Source organism: Ceratotherium simum, chromosome 3 (assembly GCF_057802395.1).
Source record: "Ceratotherium simum simum isolate JZ-2026a chromosome 3, ASM5780239v1, whole genome shotgun sequence".
Classification (NCBI taxonomy): domain Eukaryota; kingdom Metazoa; phylum Chordata; class Mammalia; order Perissodactyla; family Rhinocerotidae; genus Ceratotherium; species Ceratotherium simum.
Window position 1 is genome coordinate 66,712,269 of NC_141902.1, and position 17,898 is coordinate 66,730,166.

Here is a 17,898-nt window from a genome sequence, read left to right on the forward strand (position 1 = left end):
GTAGAAAGGATCTGGTGTCTGCTGTGGTCACGGCCCGTAGGAGCTGGAGGCGGGCAGATGGGGGTGGTGTGCACTGCACAAGGGGCCTTGTCTGGTTCAGGGCAAAGCATACCTATGGGGGGCTCCAGTGGGAGGGACCGTGGCCAGGATGTGGGAGGGCAGGAGGGAGGTTCTGCGGAGTGCAGGGGGAGGGGGCGGCTGGAAAACAGATTTCAAGTCATAAAGTCAGCTAGGAGCTGGCCGAGGCAGGGAGACCTCTCTGCTCAAAGGAGGAGCTGGGGTCCTCTTCCTTCCTGTCTTCAACCCTCCTGGCTGCATGACCTCGGGCAAGTCGTGGCCCTTCTTTGGGCCTCAGTTTCCCCTTCTGTAGAATGGAAGTGGTGGGCTGGGTGGTGTTGGGTCTTAGCTGGATTATGTGGGGCAGGGCCTTTTGATAGGGAAGAGCTCGGGGCTGGGGTCCTGAGAGGAACGAGTGCCTTCCGCAGGTCCTTGGGGTCACCTTGGTGGCATATCCTTCTTTGCAGGAGGTAGGATGCAGGAGCTGCGTCTGCTGTGCTGGGCGGTCCTCCTGGGCCTGGTGCAGACCTGTCCTGAGCCCTGTGACTGCGGGGAGAAGTATGGCTTCCAGATTGCCGACTGTGCCTACCGTGACCTGGAGGCCGTGCCACCTGGCTTCCCTGCCAACGTGACCACGTTGAGCCTGTCAGCCAACCGGCTGCCAGGCTTGCCCGCGGGTGCATTCAGGGAGGTGCCCTTGCTGCAGTCGCTGTGGCTGGCACACAACGAGATCCGCACGGTGGCCGCCGGTGCGCTGGCCTCTCTGGGCCATCTCAAGAGCCTGGACCTCAGCCACAACCTCATCTCTGACTTTGCCTGGAGCGATCTGCACAACCTCAGCGCCCTCCAGTTGCTCAAGATGGACAGCAACGAGCTGACCTTCATCCCCCGAGATGCCTTCCGCAGCCTCCGTGCTCTGCGCTCGCTGCAGCTGAACCACAACCGCTTGCACACGCTGGCCGAGGGCACCTTCACTCCACTCACTGCGCTGTCCCACCTACAGATCAATGACAACCCCTTCGATTGTACCTGTGGCATCGTGTGGTTCAAGACGTGGGCCCTGACCACGGCCGTATCCATCCCAGAGCAGGACAACATCACCTGCACTTCGCCCCATGTGCTCAAGGGCACCCCGCTGAACCGCCTGCTGCCGCTGCCTTGCTCGGCGCCCTCAGTGCAGCTCACCTATCAGCCCAGCCAGGACGGTGCGGAGCTGCGGCCCGGCTTCGTGCTGGCGCTCCACTGTGATGTGGATGGGCAGCCAGCCCCCCAGCTTCACTGGCACATCCAGACGCCCGGCGGCACTGTGGAGATCGCCAGCCCCAACGTGGGTGCTGACGGGCGTGCCCTGCCTAGTGCCCCGGCAGCCAGCAGCCGGCCGCGCTTCCAGGCCTTTGCCAATGGCAGCCTGCTTATCCCCGACTTTGGCAAGCTGGAGGAGGGCACCTACAGCTGCCTGGCCACCAACGAGCTGGGCAGTGCAGAGAGCTCAGTGAACGTGGCGCTGGCCACGCCAGGTGAGGGTGGCGAGGATGCGCTAGGGCGCAGGTTCCACGGCAAAGCGGCCGAGGGTAAAGGCTGCTACACGGTTGACAACGAGGTGCAGCCGTCGGGTCCCGAGGACAACGTGGTCATCATCTACCTCAGCCGTGCTAGGAGCCCCGAGGCTGCAGCAGCAGGAGAAGGGGTCCGTGGGCAGCAGCCCCCAGGCCTGCTCCTGCTGGGCCAGAGCCTCCTCCTCCTCCTCCTCCTCCCTTCCTTCTAGCCCCACCCCCACCGGGCTGGGCTGGAGCAGCCCCAGGGCCTCCCAGATTCCTCCCCCTGACTCTGCAGATGTCCCTTATAAGTGCTGCAGGGGTGGGGGCTGGGGGGTGGCAATTCCTGAGGCCTGCATGGGAGCTTCATATCTTCCTACCTCCCCTTTGCATTTCTTCTGGAACATTTGCCACCCCAACTTCTAGCTTTGCTCAAAGCTGGTGACTTGTACAGAATTTGATCCCATAACTCACCGCCTGCGGTGCTAATTGCTGCTAACCACATTGCCCATGCTCCCTGTCAGGGCAGCAGGCTAACGGGGCAATGCCCTGACCCCCTGGGTGATGCCTCCCTGATGGACTCCAGGCCCTGGGCCTGACTGACAGGCTGGCGAAGGCTGGGAGCGGAGGGTTGCAGCTTGGCAGGGAGGTAGCTTGAAGCAGACAGGGCACAGGAGAGAGGAATAGGATGTAGGGGCAGTGGCTGGCATGGCTCTGAGGCACTCGGTGACCTGCTTGAGCTCCTGCTGTCCCTTGGTGTTCTCTGACGACTTGGGGGTTCAGGAGTCTGCCCTCATCTCAGACAGGACTGGAGGTTCCAGGAGGGGCCTTCGTCTCCTCTAATCCTCCCTCCCTCCCTCCTTGTGTGCCCCTCCATCCTGGACACCTGCCCTGCCTTTCTCTCCAAGTATGCGCCTGTAGCCGGCCCCTCTGAAGAGGCCAGCCAGCCTGGGGGCGGCAGAGAAATAAACAGCATTTCTGATGCTCCCCTGTGTCTGCCTGGAGTTTTGTCTGGATCTAGGAGCCCCCGGGGTGGGGACGGGGGATAGGATGGGGAGCTGCAGAGTCAGGACAGCCAGCCTGCCTGTCCACACGTGATGGGGCCTATAAGGCACACACAGACTGTGTGGCGGCGGCTGGGCCTTGAGCTGAGCTGAGCTGCAGATGTTCCCTTCCCAAAACTAGCCCACAGGACAAACGGGGGTGCGAGCCTGACAACCATTACGGATGCTTTCCTGGGTCCCCCGTGGACCCATGCAGTGCTCTATGCAGCAGTGGCCTGAGGAGGCATTTTGGAGGGCAGGGGAAATGGAAGTGCTTGGGTTGTGGCCCTTCTTCCCGGTCTGGCTCCTGGGAGAGACGTTAGGGTATATTGAGGAAATGGGGGACAGGCAAGGCAAGATGGAGGGGAGAGAAGGGGGAGATATGGGACAGAGGATAGGGGAGAGAGAGGGAAAGAGCAAGACCCAGAGAGACTGAGAACAAGAGACATATCTGAGGGAGGAGCCAGAGGAAATGAATGGGACTTGCTCCTATCTTTCCAGGAAGAGGAAATGGTATTCCTGGAGGAAAGTCTTTTCCGTAGGAGTCCTTCCCCACAGAGCAGATGGATCAGTAACTGCCTTGCGGGGTGAGGGCCTGGCAGAACCTGCAGGTCTCTTAGCATGGGGAAGGTGGGGACAGGGTCAGAACCTGGAGACTGTGGAACCCCATACCTGTGCCGGGTCAGAGAGGTGTCTCCCTACTGCCTCCATCCCCGCCCCTTTCCAGATTGAAGGGAGCTGCACAGAGGGACAAGACCCCGTGGGAGAGGCTCTGCAGCCTCTGCCCAGAACCCCCAGGACTGCTGAGCTCAGCAAAGTGGAGGCAGGGAGACCAAGGAGCCTGGGGTAGCAGCTGTGAGTCTTGGCAGCTGGCCAGCCCCCTTCCCCTCCTCCTGGTCCACATACAGCACCTCCCCACTCCCCTCATCAATTTGCAGTTCCCACTGAGCTGATGTCACCAGCAGCGCATGTCAAGGATGACGGCACATCTGATGGAAAGCAGCAGGATGGAGCAGAGTCCCCTGTGCTGTACCACCTCGGGTAAGTCACTGCCCATCTCTGGGCTTCAATTTCCTCAGAAAACAAAGGACAGGGTAGGGCATAGTAATGCTTAAGAGTCCAATCAACTCTGATTATCTAAGGCTTGATAATCCTAACCCGACTTGGACTCCTGAGTCTCTGGTTCCATTCACAGCTGAGCAGGCTTGGCTTCTTGGAGTAGGATGTGGGCCTAAGACCTGAGTCAGGACAGCTGGGGAACAACTGAGCTCTGAATGAACTAGCTACTCCCCTGCTTTAAAGTCATCCACGGCCCCCACTGATCTCGGGGTGACACCCGAGTTCCCCAGCAAGCCATTCATGGCCCTCTGACTGGCTCTCCGACACCGCCCACCCTACCTGCCGCTCTTGGATTTGATATTTAATTGTTCCCTTAACGCTCCATGATGTGTCATCCTCTGCACCTTTATTTATCCTGTTCCCTCTATCCGGACACCCTTCTCCTGTTCCTCTCTTGGCTAAGTCAGCCTTTGAGACTCGGCTCAGGTATCACCTCCACCAGAAAGCCTTCCTGGATGCCCCCCATCCTCCAATGTGGACTAGGCCCCTCCTCTGGCTCACATAGCCCTGGGGGTCCAGTGTCCCAGCCTGATCACACTCTTATGACTCTGTTTCCTTGTTAAGGGCAGAGACTCAATCTGCCTTCTTGTCCCTGCGACGCTGTCAGTCACTACCACAGGGCCAGGAAGACACTTTTCAATGGGTGGCAGAACGATCAGGGACCGCCCTCTTTGCCCTTCTCACAGGCAGCCTCGAAAGTGGTTGGAACTCCCTGGCCCTGCCCCTGGCTTCATGTGTGTTTGAGGCTGTAGTGGGGGTGTGGAGATGTGGGGAGGAGGGGATTGGTCTCCACTGACTGTGCAGACATTTCTTGAGGCCCCGCTGATCCAGATCTCTGTAGCCCTCCTCCATAGCCCCAGCCCCACAGTGGACCCCACATCCTCACTCATACCTCCCCCCTCCACCAGCCCCCAGCAGAGGAAGGGACCCCACCCCCCTCAGCTGCCCTTCTCCTCTGCATACTTGGTCTCCTCCCATTAGGAGAGCTCCCTCGCTGTGCCCCTCCCACCTCCACACCTTTATTCATATTGCTTCCCCATCTGCCTGAAATCGCTCCTCCTCCTCAAGTCCTGCCCATTCTTGAGGACCCAGAACAAGTCCCACTTCCAAAACCAATGCCCACACAGCTCAGGGGTGCCATCATAGGGTCCCCAGTCTCTCCACCACCCAAAGGGATGTGGCTATGGGTTCTCCTCTGCCCTGGGCCCAGTACCCAGCCCAGCATGTGATCAGAATGTGCCAACTCCCACAAGCCGCATAAATGCAGTGTTGACTTAATGGACAGTGTGGGCAGTTTTCCCCACGTGCCCCTCCCCCTGAGGAGGACTGCTTCTCAGGGACAAGTTTATTACCAGGAACACACTAACCTCTTTCATAATATCTAAAGGCATACCAACTACAAAAATATCAGGCTCTCAAGTGTGGGCAGCTCAGTGTGGGGCTGGTTTGAGCTGACTTTGCTGCCTGGTAGGAGCCCATGGCTTCCTCCTGGGCTGCCTTACAGGCCACGAGGCCCCCAGAGAGGAGGGGGAAAGCTGGAGAGGAAGTACTGTGTCTGGTCCCATGGTGGTAAAGTCCAAGGCTGAGGGGGGCGAGCTGGAATATGAGGCTGTCCCCGCCTGAATCACCAGGCCTGGTCAGGAGAAGGCTTCAGGGAGGCCCTGGATGCTGGCAGCAGAGCCAGCATGAGGAGGAGCCAGGATGTGGCTGCCTGACTTCCATGGGCTCCTGGACCAAGGGCTAAGCCACTGATTGCTTTCTCCAGAGCCTTCGCTGGCTCCTCGAGGCCAAGGGGCAGACCAGAGTCTTCCCAACGCTTGTAGTGTGGACAGACCTCCAGCCAACCATGGCAACCCTCAGCCTCTGGGGCTGGTCACTGGGGACCTGCTGGCAGAGCTGGTGCCAAGCAGAGAGGCTGCCATGGCTGGGGTGATGCTGGGAGAGCCGGGGAGGGAGTGGGCTGGGGGGAGGGGAAGCACCCGGCACAGACGAGGACACGGTGGCTTGGCCTCCCTCCTCAGGGCTGGGCACCGTTGGCCCGGGCACCTGATAGGGCTGTCTTCCGGAAGGCCTGCAGGGCCGGATTGTGAAGCAGCGTGTACGCCAGGCCCCAGCGGGCCCTGCCTCGATGGGCCCTGGGCCTCGCTCCCTTGGCCATGGGGTCCTTGGTCTGCAGCAACTGCATCCCTGAGAAGGAGAGACCTTCTGTGAGTCACTCAACCAACACCTAGCCAAGCCTCCCAGCACCCAGACCTGAGCAGAGTCTGAAAATCCCTTCTGTAGTGTTGGGGAGGCTGGTGAGACTGGAGTTCCAGGTGCCGGCTCATAGAGTGGGAAGTTGGGAGAAGCGTGGGGCTGCAGAGGGGTTTCTGTAAAGGCTCAGGATGTCATCCTGCGAGTGACAGACAGAAGAGGGAGAGGACGAGTTTGGTGGAGGGGACTGGAGGCAGGGCTGGGACAAAGGCCTAGAGCCAGCTGAATGTCCCCCTTCCTACTACAGACTTTCCAGGCAGTAGGGAAGGGGGAGGACATACTCCCTGAAAGGCAGAGGCGGGGGTGGCCTGGGGTGACAGAGCCTTAGCAAGACAGACATTTAATTCTCTGTGTGAGAGGGTGTGTGTGCCTGCGCATGTGGAGAGAGGGAGTGTGTGCTCACATCATGGAAAAAATTACCCTGAGACACACCAGGAAAATCCTCACTTCCTGTCTCCCACAGGCAGCCAGGGAGAGAGGAAACGTGCGTTTTCCTGGCGCTCACTCGGCTGTGTATTGGGGAGGGGGCATGCCTCCTTCCTGGGAGAAGCCGGGTGGGCTCGATTCCCCCCATCCCCAGGGGAAGGTGCACCTTCTTCTTCCTCCCCCAGTCTGAGGCCGTCCTGGGGGGCTGTGGGGGGCCGGGGCCTCAGTGTTCGCAGGAGCAGGGCACAGAAGGTGGTCACAGCTGGATGCGACTGGTTAACCTCGATCTTCAAGAAGTTGCAGTAGGTGTGGTAGCCTGGGGGGCGGGGGATGGCAGCGCTGGGGGAGAAGGGCCCCCCAGAGAGCCCCTAACACACGCAGGAGTGCCCTGCACTCCATGCATGAGAGCACATGGACACCGGAGCACGTGGCACACCCACTGCACGTGGGCACACATGCACACACTGTCCACTGCCCACCCCCACGGCACGTGGTTACACACATCCTCCGTGAACAGGTTAGCACTTAGACGAGGTCAGGCCAGACCCTCCCTCACGGCTTGGGCAACCTGAGCAACCTCCGCCCCCCGCCCCTGCCCAGTGACCTTACCGGGGTCAAGAGCTGCGGCTCTCTGTGGCAGCAGGCTGAGGTCCATCTGGCCAAGGTGGATGGCGTTGTAGAGGGCGGAGAGGAGCACTCGCCACGCGGCCACCACGGCGCCCACCAGCACGTTGATGAGGAAGAGAAGGAAGGTGAGTGCGTAGAGCGCTCGCCTGGGTGGAGGAGACGAGAGGCTGAGGTCTGTGTCACCTAGATGACCACAGCTGCTAGCTATTTATTGAGTACCTACGTTTACTGAGTACACCTTCTGTGCAGCCCACCCTGTGCTGGGGCCGCTCTCTCTCAACCCAGCTCGCCCTCCCCACCACCTGAGAGACAGGCGGTGTTACTCCCTCTATTGAAGGGAAACTGAGGCCCAGAGAGATTGGGTGACTTAGCGAAGGCTGTCTAGCTAGTCAGTGGCAGAGCTGGAGTTTAAGTCCAGGTCCCTCTGGATCTTTCCACGACCCCAGTGTCTCCCACCTCCTCCTCTGGGCCCCTTGCGCACTGACTGTGAGTCCCTCCTGTGGCTGAGGTTCACCCACAGCCTTGCATCTGACATGGAATTAATGTCTCTGTTCACTTCCTTCTTGCAGTGGGGGAGGCACATGGTTTTGAGGGCACAGAGGACCCAGGAGAGAGCAGTGCTGATCCCCAAAGCAGGGAAGGCTCATGGGAGTATTTCTGACAAGTAACCAGAGAGGTATTTTGGAGTAAGCTGGGCCGCTGCCCCATTTTCCCGTGTAAGGCAAGCTCTCTTTACTACCCTCTGGGTGCCCTGAGAAAGTGGAGAGATGGCAGTGGAGGGAGAAGGGCACAAAAAGGGAGACATCAAAGAAGAGGCTGAGGGCCTGAGGGAGCCACGAGCCCAGGAGCTGCCTCACCGGTTGGTCAGGTCTGGGTATCCATGGTGAGTCTCCAGGAAGACCCAGCGGGCTGCCATGTTCTGCAGGATCACAGCCAGGGCCAAGGTCAGCCAGAAGGGCCTGCCGACGAGGTGGGGAGGGTGTCACTGTTAGTGGCCCTCTGTGAAGGGGTCCCAGAGCCCTCCACCCCTTGCCTCACTCACCACGAGGACTCCAGGGATCTGAGGAGCAGGAGGTTCCTGCCGTGGAGCATGGGCATAAACACCAGGAAGGCCAGGGCTGTGGTCCCCAGGAAGAAGATGATCTGCTGTACCAGGAGCCCTGCCAGGACGGGGAGGGGGAGGGGAATGGGGAAAAGCTCAGGCTCTGCGGGACCCAGCCCACCCCTGCCACTCGCCGGAACCCAAGGGCTTTAGAATTGGGCAGGCCTGGTTTCAGATCCCTGCTCTGCCGCTGCCTGGCGGTGCCACGTGGAGCAATCGCTCCACTGAGCCTCGGCTTCTTCCTCTGTAAAGTGGAGACGGTGGCCCCTACCTCCGGGGGTTCTCGGGAGGATCCAATGGGATGATGTCTGTGGCAACTCTTTGAAAACCCCAAAGTGCTTTGCAAACATTATTTTCCCCCAATTGCTCTGAGTCCTTGGGGACAAGACTGCATTTTAAATTAACGTTTGCATTCCTACTGGCCAGAGCCTGGCACATGGTAGGTGCCCGCAAGTTGTCTATTGAAACAATTGGCTAATTGTTGATGTGGGATAACGTGTACCAGAGGGCTTGGGAGGTATAAGGTCTACCAAGATGAGGAGTTACAACGTTCAGTGCTAGTAATTCCTCTACTCCTTTGTCATCCTTCTCCTCTTCCTCGGGGAGGTGAGAACTGAAGGAACCAGCGGGAGAGACATCAGGCCCTGGCTTTTGCAACACTGGCCCCAGCTGCCTCATGTTTCAGAGAGCTTTATTTACTGCAGCTTGCAAGGGGAGAATCAGAAAGTCCGCCGAGAGGGGTCCTGGAAGTTAATCTAGTTCAACTCCCTCAGGGCAAGACTCCCTTTGCAGCCCCCAACAATGGCCATGAACCCTGCTTGCATACCCCCAGTGACAGGGATCTCATTACCTCCTGAGGCAGCCCACTGTGGCATAGCCCTCCCTTACACAAGCAGGAATGTGCCTCCTTGAACTTCCCACCTTCCAGGCCTGGGTCCATCCTCTGTGTAAACACCTGGTGGCACCCAGGGGCCATCCTCGTGTGAGGGGTATCCTTTCCCCAAGGGGTCCTGCAACCCCTGCTCCCCACCTAAGTGAGCTTCCTGAGGGCAAGGTGGGTCCTTCCTCTTGCTCTTGCCCCAGAGCCTGCCCCAGCACAGGCAGACACCCAGGGGTAGCCAAGACCTGCTGAGCATTTCCCCCCACCCACTGAGGCCAGTGTCTGGGGCTGCTGAGGCCAGGTGGAGTGGGCAAGGGGGGCTCACCAAGGCAGGTAAAAGCAGTATGGTAGGCACTGAAGCTCATCCAGCAGAATACGGCCTGGCGGGAGGGGTGGAGGCTCTGCGGCAGGGCACCTCGATCCAGGGCAGCCCCTCGGTGCAGAGCTCGCAGGTTGGCCCTGGGGTGAGGGCAAGGAAGACAGGGGTCTCAGGGAGCGCACACACTCCCTACATTCCTCCTCTGGGCCAGCCTCTGGCTAAACTCCCAGTCTAATTACAACTCATGGCCGTGGGAGCCCAGCGGAGGCTACCAACCCAGGCTGGGAGGTCAGGGAGGGCTTCCCGGAGGAGGTGATGTCTGAATAGAATCTTAAAGGATGAATAAGAGTAAGCTGGTGGGGGGTGGGGTGGGGATCAAGGGAGGCAAATTCAGGCAGAAGAGTCAACCTAAGCCAAGTCAGAAAAGTGAGAAACAACCATAGAAACGGAAAGTGACTTGCAGCTCAGCCAGTAGGGCAGGAGGGAAGGTTCCAAGCAGGCAGAGGCTTGAGGGCCTTGAATGCCAGCCTGAGCAGGGCCAACTAGGTGAGAAAAGACCCCTGGGCAGCAACCCTGAGGCCTGACAAATGCACCGGGCATATGGACCAGTTCTCTGACGTTGCTAAGTGCCTGGATCTTCCCTTCCCACCCACCCTACTCCCAACTAGAACCTTCTCTCCCTCTCTGCTCACATTTCCTCAGTGCTCCTTATCATTCACCATGAAAGGGCAAGCGAAGCAGCTTGGCATTCAACGTCCCACAGCAATCTCTCCTGTGCCCCAACACCAGCCAGGCCACCTCTGCACTCCCATTCTCACAGGTCAGGCTCACTCCAGCCTCGCGCCCTTGCTCACACAGCTCCTCCCGCCTGGCACCGTTCCCCCCTCCTCTCCTCCCTCTTCTTCCCATCCCACATAGAATGCCAGCTTTCCCAGTGCCTTCCTTATCTAATCCAGCACTACTAGGCGGCCCCTTCTCAGAGGGCTACCTCCACACGCCCTCCCCTAGTCAGCCATGCCCCATATCACTCACAGATGTTTCTCCAACCACACAGGAATGCCCGCCTTCTCTGCCTGCCACAAGGCAGCCGGCAGGTGAGCTCAGTGACACCTGGGCCTCCGGAGGCTCTCCCTCCCTCCAGCCCCAGGGCTTTCCTCACAGGCCTCCTGGGTCAGGGGTCCTGCAGGCCCCTAGGACTCCAACCTCTTCCCATATCTGCACTGGGAAGTCAGAGCCTACCACTAACCTGTGTGTCACCAGCGAGCGGATCAGCAGGAGGAAGGTGAGTGAGCAAGACAGGACCAAGGCCAAGACGTAGCAAACTGGAGGGGTGGAGAGGGAGCAAAATGGGAGGTCAGGGCCTGGAGGGTCTCCTGGGAGCCCCCGAAATGCTGCCAGGGTGGAGCCTGGGTGGGAGTTACCCCCGCCCCACACCCCATACCGAGTGGAGGCCTCTTGCCACATCCCCCATTCTCAGATGCAGTATAAGTCGCCAACCTCAGCCAGCCATACTGCCAGGCGATATATGGTAGCCAAGACAGGGAGAGGCCAGCTCTGAAGCTGCAGACCTGGCTATCACCCTGGTCTTGCTGCTTCCATTGCTGTGTGATCCCCATAAGAGACTCCATCTAACCTGGCATCTGCATCCAGCTCCATGCTTCCTGGCCGTGTGGCCCCCAGGGGGTCATTTTGTCTCCCAGCCTCAGCTTGCTGTGCTGGGTACCCTGCTAGGCTGCCCATCTCCCAGCATGACATGAGCCATAAAACCCCACCTGGGCCGTGTCAGTGGCCTTTGTTCAGGCACAGAGGATGCAAAGCAGTGTGGCCTGAGTCCATCAGAAAGAAGGAGGTGACTGCTGCTACCCATCTCCTCCAGGCTGTAACCCCTCCTCCCCAGCTCCCGGCCCCCCTGGGCCATGTGCACGGATCATGGGTTTGCTGTATCCCCAGCAGCCGGGGGAGAACACACGGTGTGTTGTGAACAAGCCTGGTATTTAAGCACAGCGGAGATGCAGGGCTGCAAGCCTTCCACCCTACATCCATATCCAGCCTCTCTCTGCACCCTCAAAGCAACCCCACAGGAGAGGCACAGCAAGACATGGGACCAACGAAGAAGCTGAGACACAGAGAGAGGGCCTGACCCACCAGCCACACTGCTAGGAAGTGAAGGAGCAGGACGTGTAATCATTTCCAAGCAGACCCAGAATGAGCCCAGGGTGCCTGCACCGTGATCTCATCAGTCAGCCCAGGGAGGTGTTTCTGGTTCCTGTATCCCCACCAAAAACTCGGGAGGGGAGCAAATACCCACAGACAAGGCGAGCACTACTTCCATGTAGCCATAGGAGCCGGAGAAGCGAGTCTCGGCACTGGCAGCACATTAGGGTCACCTGGAGCTGTTAAAACCCCCATGGCCCAGGCTGCCCCCCAGCCCAATTCAATCAGAATTTCTGGGCATGGGACCCAGGCCTTAGCTTTTGTGAAAGCAACCCCGGTAATTCCACTGTGCAGCCAGGGTTGAGAACCACTGCCCTGTGGCTTTCCGAAGATGGAGCCCTAATGATTTATTTCTATCGACGATTGAAATCAATCACCCAACTGACACATACAGAACCTGCTACAGCCGCTCTCAAACTCAGGCCTGCAACAGAACCCCCAGGAGGGCTTGTTCAATCACAGACACTGAGCCCCACCCTCGGGGTTGCTGAAGTCTGGCCTGGGGCTTCAGCCTTGGGATTTTTAAAAAGTTACCAGGTGATTCTCAGGGTTACCAGGGTTGAGAAAGACTGCTGCAGAGACCTGGGGCCTTTCTGCCTGCCCCTGGCTCACTCCTCCAGTGGCAGGAGGGGCACTTTTCTGAGAGGTAAGGCTAGGAGAAAGCACTGGGCATGTGCAGCTCTTCCCTGCTCTATCCGTCCTGGAGCCACTCGGCACCAGCGAAGGTGCATCCTGGACGGTTTCTGCCAGGGGTGAAGAGCCTGCCTGCTGAGGCTGAGCAGGTGAGCAAGTAAGTTAACATGGGGTGAAGGGTCAGCCAGCCTCCCTGGCCCCAGGCCTGGCCTTTGATCTCCATCTGTCTGCCTCCTGCTCCTCTCCCCTCAATTGGTTCCAAACTTGGGTCCCTCCAAATGCTGGTACGCATAAAATCTTCCTGCTCTTTGCCTCCTCTGGGGCCCTGCACCTGCCCCCTCCTGGGCCCTGCTTTGTGGCTCCATCTCTCTTCCCCACCGGATCGATGGCCTCAAGGACAAGGTTGCCTTTGTAGATTCAGCACCCATTTTGCAGGTAGGGAAACTGAGGTCCAGAGAGGCGGAAGTGGCTTGCCCACAGTCACACAGCTTGTGAGTGATGGAGCAGGAATTCTAGTCTGCCTGATTCAGGGCATGAGCTTTCTGTGAACAATGCCAGACTTATGGTCCAGGTGCCAGGTGGGCAGCCCCAAACAGGCTCTCAGAGCTCAGAAGACATTAGTTCCTTAGGCTAAGAACAAACCAAAGGATCCCCGAGCCCAGATCTCATCCCAGTTCCACCCCTGGCTTGCTGAGTGCTTTGAGCATATCTCTAATCCTCCTGGGCCTCAGTTTTCCTTGTCTGTGAAGTGGGAGAGTAAACACTGCTCTGTTTGGCCCCATTTTGGATCTTTTTGATCCAAGAAGATCCAAAGTGGGAGCATTTGGGCTTGGAGACTGCAGCCTCTGATTATAAATGTCAACTAGAAGCAGGATCCATTGTCCTGGACATGTCACTTCCGGCCTCAGACCCTTGATTTCCTGTTCTACAAGGTGGGATCAACGATGCTGACCTAACAGGGCTGCCGTGAGCAAGGCCTAAGCTTGGATGCAGGCTCATGTGGGCCATGTCTGATCCTGCCTGGGGCCCAGACTGCAGCCAACTTGGCATACCTCCCTGGAGATGTCATTTTCAGCCCACCCAGAACTTGTCACCTGTCCAGCTTAGGAGCCACAGCTGCAGTTCCAGGGCAGCCTCTGGTATGGGAGCAGAGGCACTCAGGAAGGTGGTGGGAGTGGTGGTCAGGGAAGGAAGCAGTCCCTGCACACACCTCTGCCCACCCACCACTCCCTGCCCCTCTCCATCCCCAGCATGCCTGGTCTGGGGGACGAGGATGATGTGAATGGCCAGGAACAGTTGCAGAGCAGTCACACCTCCGCCTGCGATACTGGCAGCCTAAGCTCTGACCATCACATGTTACTCTTCAGGAGCCAGGGTGCCCAGACCAGCAAGGGACTCCCAAATCAGCAAAGGGTGCAGGCCCCACGACTTCTGACCACCAGCCTTTGTCTCAAGGTGGTGGAGAGAGCCCCAGCTGAGGCATCAGGAGACTGCATTCTTCTCTGGCTCCGCTTCTGCCTGGCTGGACAACCTCAGGCAAGTCCTTTCCATGTCAAGTGGGGACACTTCTCAGCCTCCCCCACAGGGCTGTTGGGAGGGCCTGGGAGATGGGGGAGGTGGGTAACAGGCTAAGGGCTGAAGGAAGCATCAGTCACAGAAGGGCAGGCTGGTATGGCTCCCTGGCCCTGGGGGCTCATTGTCGAGGGACGAAGGAGAAAGGAGGTGGCCCAGGAGGACAGGGATTGGGGAAGAGACAGCATTCGCCCCGCCCCGCCAGACCCCACCCACCTGCCCTGGGGATTCGCTCAGAACCTGGCCCGCTGTCCCACATCCCTGCCTCCTTTCCTCCTTCCCCAACCTCGGCAAAGGCCCTGGGGCTGTCCCCTCAGCTCACACACAGCATGGCCTGCCCCATCTCCATGCCTGCAGAACTGGGCAAAGACACAGACGAAGGCGGGAGACACCACACAAGCTGACGAGGGGCTGCTGAGAGGACCCTTCAGGTCTCAGAGACTTGGAACTGGAAGTTCCAACCACCCCAATTTAGAGATGAGGCAATCAAGACCCAGAGAGGGGGAGGGATGTGCCCACGGGCACCCAGCATGTCCGTGGCAGTCTGGGACCGAGCTCGCGTCCTCGCTCCCGGCCCTCGGGGACTCCCGGGAGGCCTCACCTTCCAGAGCCCACAGGTGGTGCTTCACCAGCTCTGCCACCTCCTGCTTGTCCTCGGAGAGCACGATCCCAAAGCCGGCCAGCAGGTAGGAGACGTCCGTGGTGATCCCCGCCCTCACCTTCTGGATGGTGGGTACCACGCCCGCCAGCAGCAGCAGGGCCACCTGGAAGAGCCCCAGAATGAGGGTGCCAGGCCTGGCTGTGCTCACACCAGGCCCCCCCATCCCAGGAGAAGTGTTTTCTGAGCTAACGGGGAGACTTCAGGGGAGAAACTCGAGCAGCACACGCTTCATGCCCATGTCACCCATCACATGCTGCATGTCACCCATCACAGGGTTCTTGCCCGCCCCTTCGAGCAGCATCCTCAGGCCTCTAATCAGCACGTTACAGATGTGACCTCAGCCTAACAGACCACAAATGTACTTTCAAGCAGCACAACTGTGTATCTACGCCTCTGTCTATCACCTATCTACCTGAACTTTGGAACATAAAATTTCCAGTTTTTCCATGTTGGAGAAAGCAAAGCGTCCTATAAATGAGCATAGGCATTGAAGCTAGACAGATCCGGATTCAAATTCTGGCTACCCTGAGATATTAGCCATAGGAATTTGGCCAACTCAAATTCACCTCTCTGAGCCTCAATTTCCCCCCGTCTGTAAGATGGAGAAAAATCATCCCTCCCTCCCAGGATTTTGTTTTTTCAGGGAGATGGTAGTGTTGGTGGGGATTTATCAAACACATTATTTCACTAAATCTTCCCACCTACCCAAAAAGGAAAGTAATTCTATTTCCTCCACTTTACAGCTGAGCTAATGGGTTCAGGGATGTTGAGTAACTTGCTAGAGGTCACACAGGAGGTAAATAACGGAGCTGGGATTTAAATCCACGTTTATGTGACTCCAAACTCACGTTCTGACTTGATGGGAGCCCGACAAGAGTTAACGTCCCCTCCCTTCTGGGTAGGAAGCAGCTGCAGAGGATGGTGGGCAGGGCTTTTGGAGAGCTGAGCTGGGCCTGAGCCCTCCCAGGCTTGAGGGCAGGGGCAGGGGCAGGGGTCCAGAGGCAAACGGTACTTCAGAGGCAGGACATACCTGGTAGATGGCCGTCCCTGTCAGGGTGGCAGAAAGCACCAGCTTCAGGGGGAGTCGGAATCCTGCAGACCCCAAAAGGAGGGTCATGGTGAGCTCCAGCACCACTCAGGCCCAGGAGCCCCCATCCCTCCCAAGGGGCCCAGGAGAAGGACCAGGGCTCACAGGACCCTGGACCACCAAGGCCAGGCCCAAGCTGGGGTTGTTGCCCTGATGACACGGATTTGGGGGCGGGGCAGGAGCTGGCCTTCCACTGCAGTTGTTCTGTGCAAGGGAGGGGTAAGGTCACCTGTCATTCATGACCTCAGCCCCCCACCGCATACCTCGCTGTGGAGTGTAGATGTGGTGTCTGAGGCAGATCCAGGCCCGAGACAGGAAGCTGTGCTTGGAGGTGTGGGAGCTGTGGAAAGACCCAGGCAGGCGGGACCCTCAGGAGAAGCCCCTGCCCGGAGCCCCAGAGTCTGGTTCATTCCTCACCTCTGCCCCACCGTGCTGCCCAGTGCCGGTCTCCCAAACAAGCCGCCTACCCAGCCCTGTCCCCTGGCCCAGAGCGTGTGCCCGGGACCTCACTTGCTTTCCAGCTTCTTCCGGCAAAGGAGGGTCCTCAGATATTCCTCAGAGTAGCTGCTCTGCAGCCCCTGTGGGGACAGACAAATGGAGGAGCAGATGGGACCTGCCTCGAGCCATCCATGGGGCCCTGGCTCAGGGGACACAGTGGGCACCCAGTGGGTGCACCGTGAAAACCTCCTGGCTGTGGTGGAGTATGGAGAAGGGCCAACTCATGGGGATGAGGTCCATGCCGCCCAAAGCTGCCTTTTCCTCCTCCATGAAAACCAAACTAATCAGTCTCCTATTTAAGAAGACTCAATGCTGGGAAGTTCTTCCTCAGGTCTATCTCCAACCATCTCCAGATTGACTCAGTCACATCTCATCACTGCTTCCCTCCTGGCCCTCTGGCCTCTGCTAGCAGTGACTGGGGCAAAAGGGAGCCTATGTCCCATGGTCACATCCCTGACCAGGACACAGGATGGGGCCATTCCAGGTCAGATCCCCCAGGCCTCTCCTCCTATTCAAGGGAGATCACAAGGGTGACCAGATTTGTCTAAGCCACATTCCGGGCCTTAAGCTGCCTGCCAAGAGGCAGAGGCCCATGGTAAGATGGGGTGAGGCCTTGGTCCCTGATCATTAGGAAAATATAGGCCATTGTCACTTGTTGCCATGGCAACCCTGGGATCCAGGGCAGCTGTGGGTTAGCTCAAAGCTTGACTGGGTCCTGTGAGGCTTAAACCTCTTTGACCAAGGGCCAAAGAGGATTTTATTTCTCCCAAGACTTCTCAAGAGGAAAGGCATGCAACGGAGGGAGAAGTGAGGCAGGGAAGAGCCCTGGAAGAGGAGGGAGAGGGAGACGGCGTGGGAGAGATGTGCCTGGTGTGCCATGTACCCCGGAGGCTGCTCCCTCTTCTGAGCCAACCGCAAAAATGAGGAGACAACGGGCTTCCCCAGAAGCATCTAGAAGGCAGCAGTGACAAGTCCTGAGGGCCTTACTGCTTCCAGGAGAGCCAAACCCAGTCAGGTGGGCCCGTGGGGGACCCAGGTCTGGCCCTGGAGGACCTGAGCCCACCAGCCTCTTCTCCCTTCAGTTCGAACCCACCCTCGGGACCTCAGTCCTTCTCCAACTTCAGTCTCTGCCCCTCTCCTGAGCTCCAGACCCACGGTCCAGCTGCCCGCCAGACCCTTAAGCGCCACACCCCCATGACTGCAATCGTCCCCTGCACACCTGCTCTCATCCAGCGTTGCATGTGTCAGCAACTGGCACCACTACCTGCCTGCTGTCTGTCCCAGATGCCACCCTTCAGGCTTTCCCGCACCGTCCCCATCTGAACAGTAACCAGCCCTTCTGCGTCTGTGTCCTCGACCTTTCCTGAAAGGGCTCCCTCGGTGGAGCCGTTCTCCTCTGCCTCCTCTCTCACCAGAAAGAGTGGTTGACCCCGTTCCACCCGTGCTCCCAGGAGTCTGGATGAGCCCCTGGTGCACTTCTCACATTGCACTGCACATATCTGTCTCCCCCAGCACACTGGGCGGTCCTGGAGGTCAGACTCAGGGCAGCAGCTCTGAGTCCGTAGCACCTAGCCCAGGGCCTGGCACATGGTAGGTGCTTAGGAAGCTTGTTAATAAGACTTCCAGGTCTTGTCAGAATTTTCTCTAGCCGTGATGCATCTACTCACCTACCCACCCACTTACCCCCCCTCCACCCACCTAGCCAAAACTTCAGAAATATTTCCTGAGGGTCTATTATGTGATAAGACCTGCCCGGTGCTGCAAATTATATGTGAACAAAACAGACACAACCTATCTCTGCCTCTTTACTCTGGCTGTTTCCTAGGCTTGCAATGCCTTCTCCTTATTCTCTCTCCACTCTAGATCCTCCCT

The 17,898-nt window shown here is 58.4% G+C and overlaps 2 protein-coding genes across 4 annotated transcripts in view; one reads left to right on the forward strand and one right to left on the reverse strand.

Moving 5' to 3' along the window:
• Positions 1–490: 490 nt before the first annotated feature.
• Positions 491–2,571, forward strand: ISLR (immunoglobulin superfamily containing leucine rich repeat). Its single transcript, XM_014780911.2, has one exon. It carries the CDS (start codon positions 533–535, stop codon positions 1,820–1,822), a length of 1,290 nt encoding a protein of 429 aa, XP_014636397.1. The 5' UTR covers positions 491–532; the 3' UTR covers positions 1,823–2,571.
• Positions 2,572–5,084: 2,513 nt separating this feature from the next.
• STRA6 (signaling receptor and transporter of retinol STRA6) overlaps positions 5,085–17,898 on the reverse strand; it is a 31,793-nt gene continuing 18,979 nt past the window's right edge. For all 3 annotated transcript variants that reach the window (XM_087428690.1, XM_087428691.1, XM_087428689.1), the window contains exons 9-19: positions 16,039–16,106; positions 15,792–15,868; positions 15,472–15,533; positions 14,382–14,544; positions 10,608–10,683; positions 9,368–9,501; positions 8,103–8,220; positions 7,918–8,019; positions 7,043–7,206; positions 6,600–6,749; positions 5,085–5,941 (exon numbers count right to left, since the gene is read on the reverse strand). In XM_087428690.1, the coding sequence (XP_087284816.1) occupies positions 5,772–5,941; positions 6,600–6,749; positions 7,043–7,206; positions 7,918–8,019; positions 8,103–8,220; positions 9,368–9,501; positions 10,608–10,683; positions 14,382–14,544; positions 15,472–15,533; positions 15,792–15,868; positions 16,039–16,106 (1,284 nt within the window). In that variant the 3' untranslated portion in view covers positions 5,085–5,771. The remainder of the gene's footprint in view (positions 5,942–6,599; positions 6,750–7,042; positions 7,207–7,917; positions 8,020–8,102; positions 8,221–9,367; positions 9,502–10,607; positions 10,684–14,381; positions 14,545–15,471; positions 15,534–15,791; positions 15,869–16,038; positions 16,107–17,898) is intronic.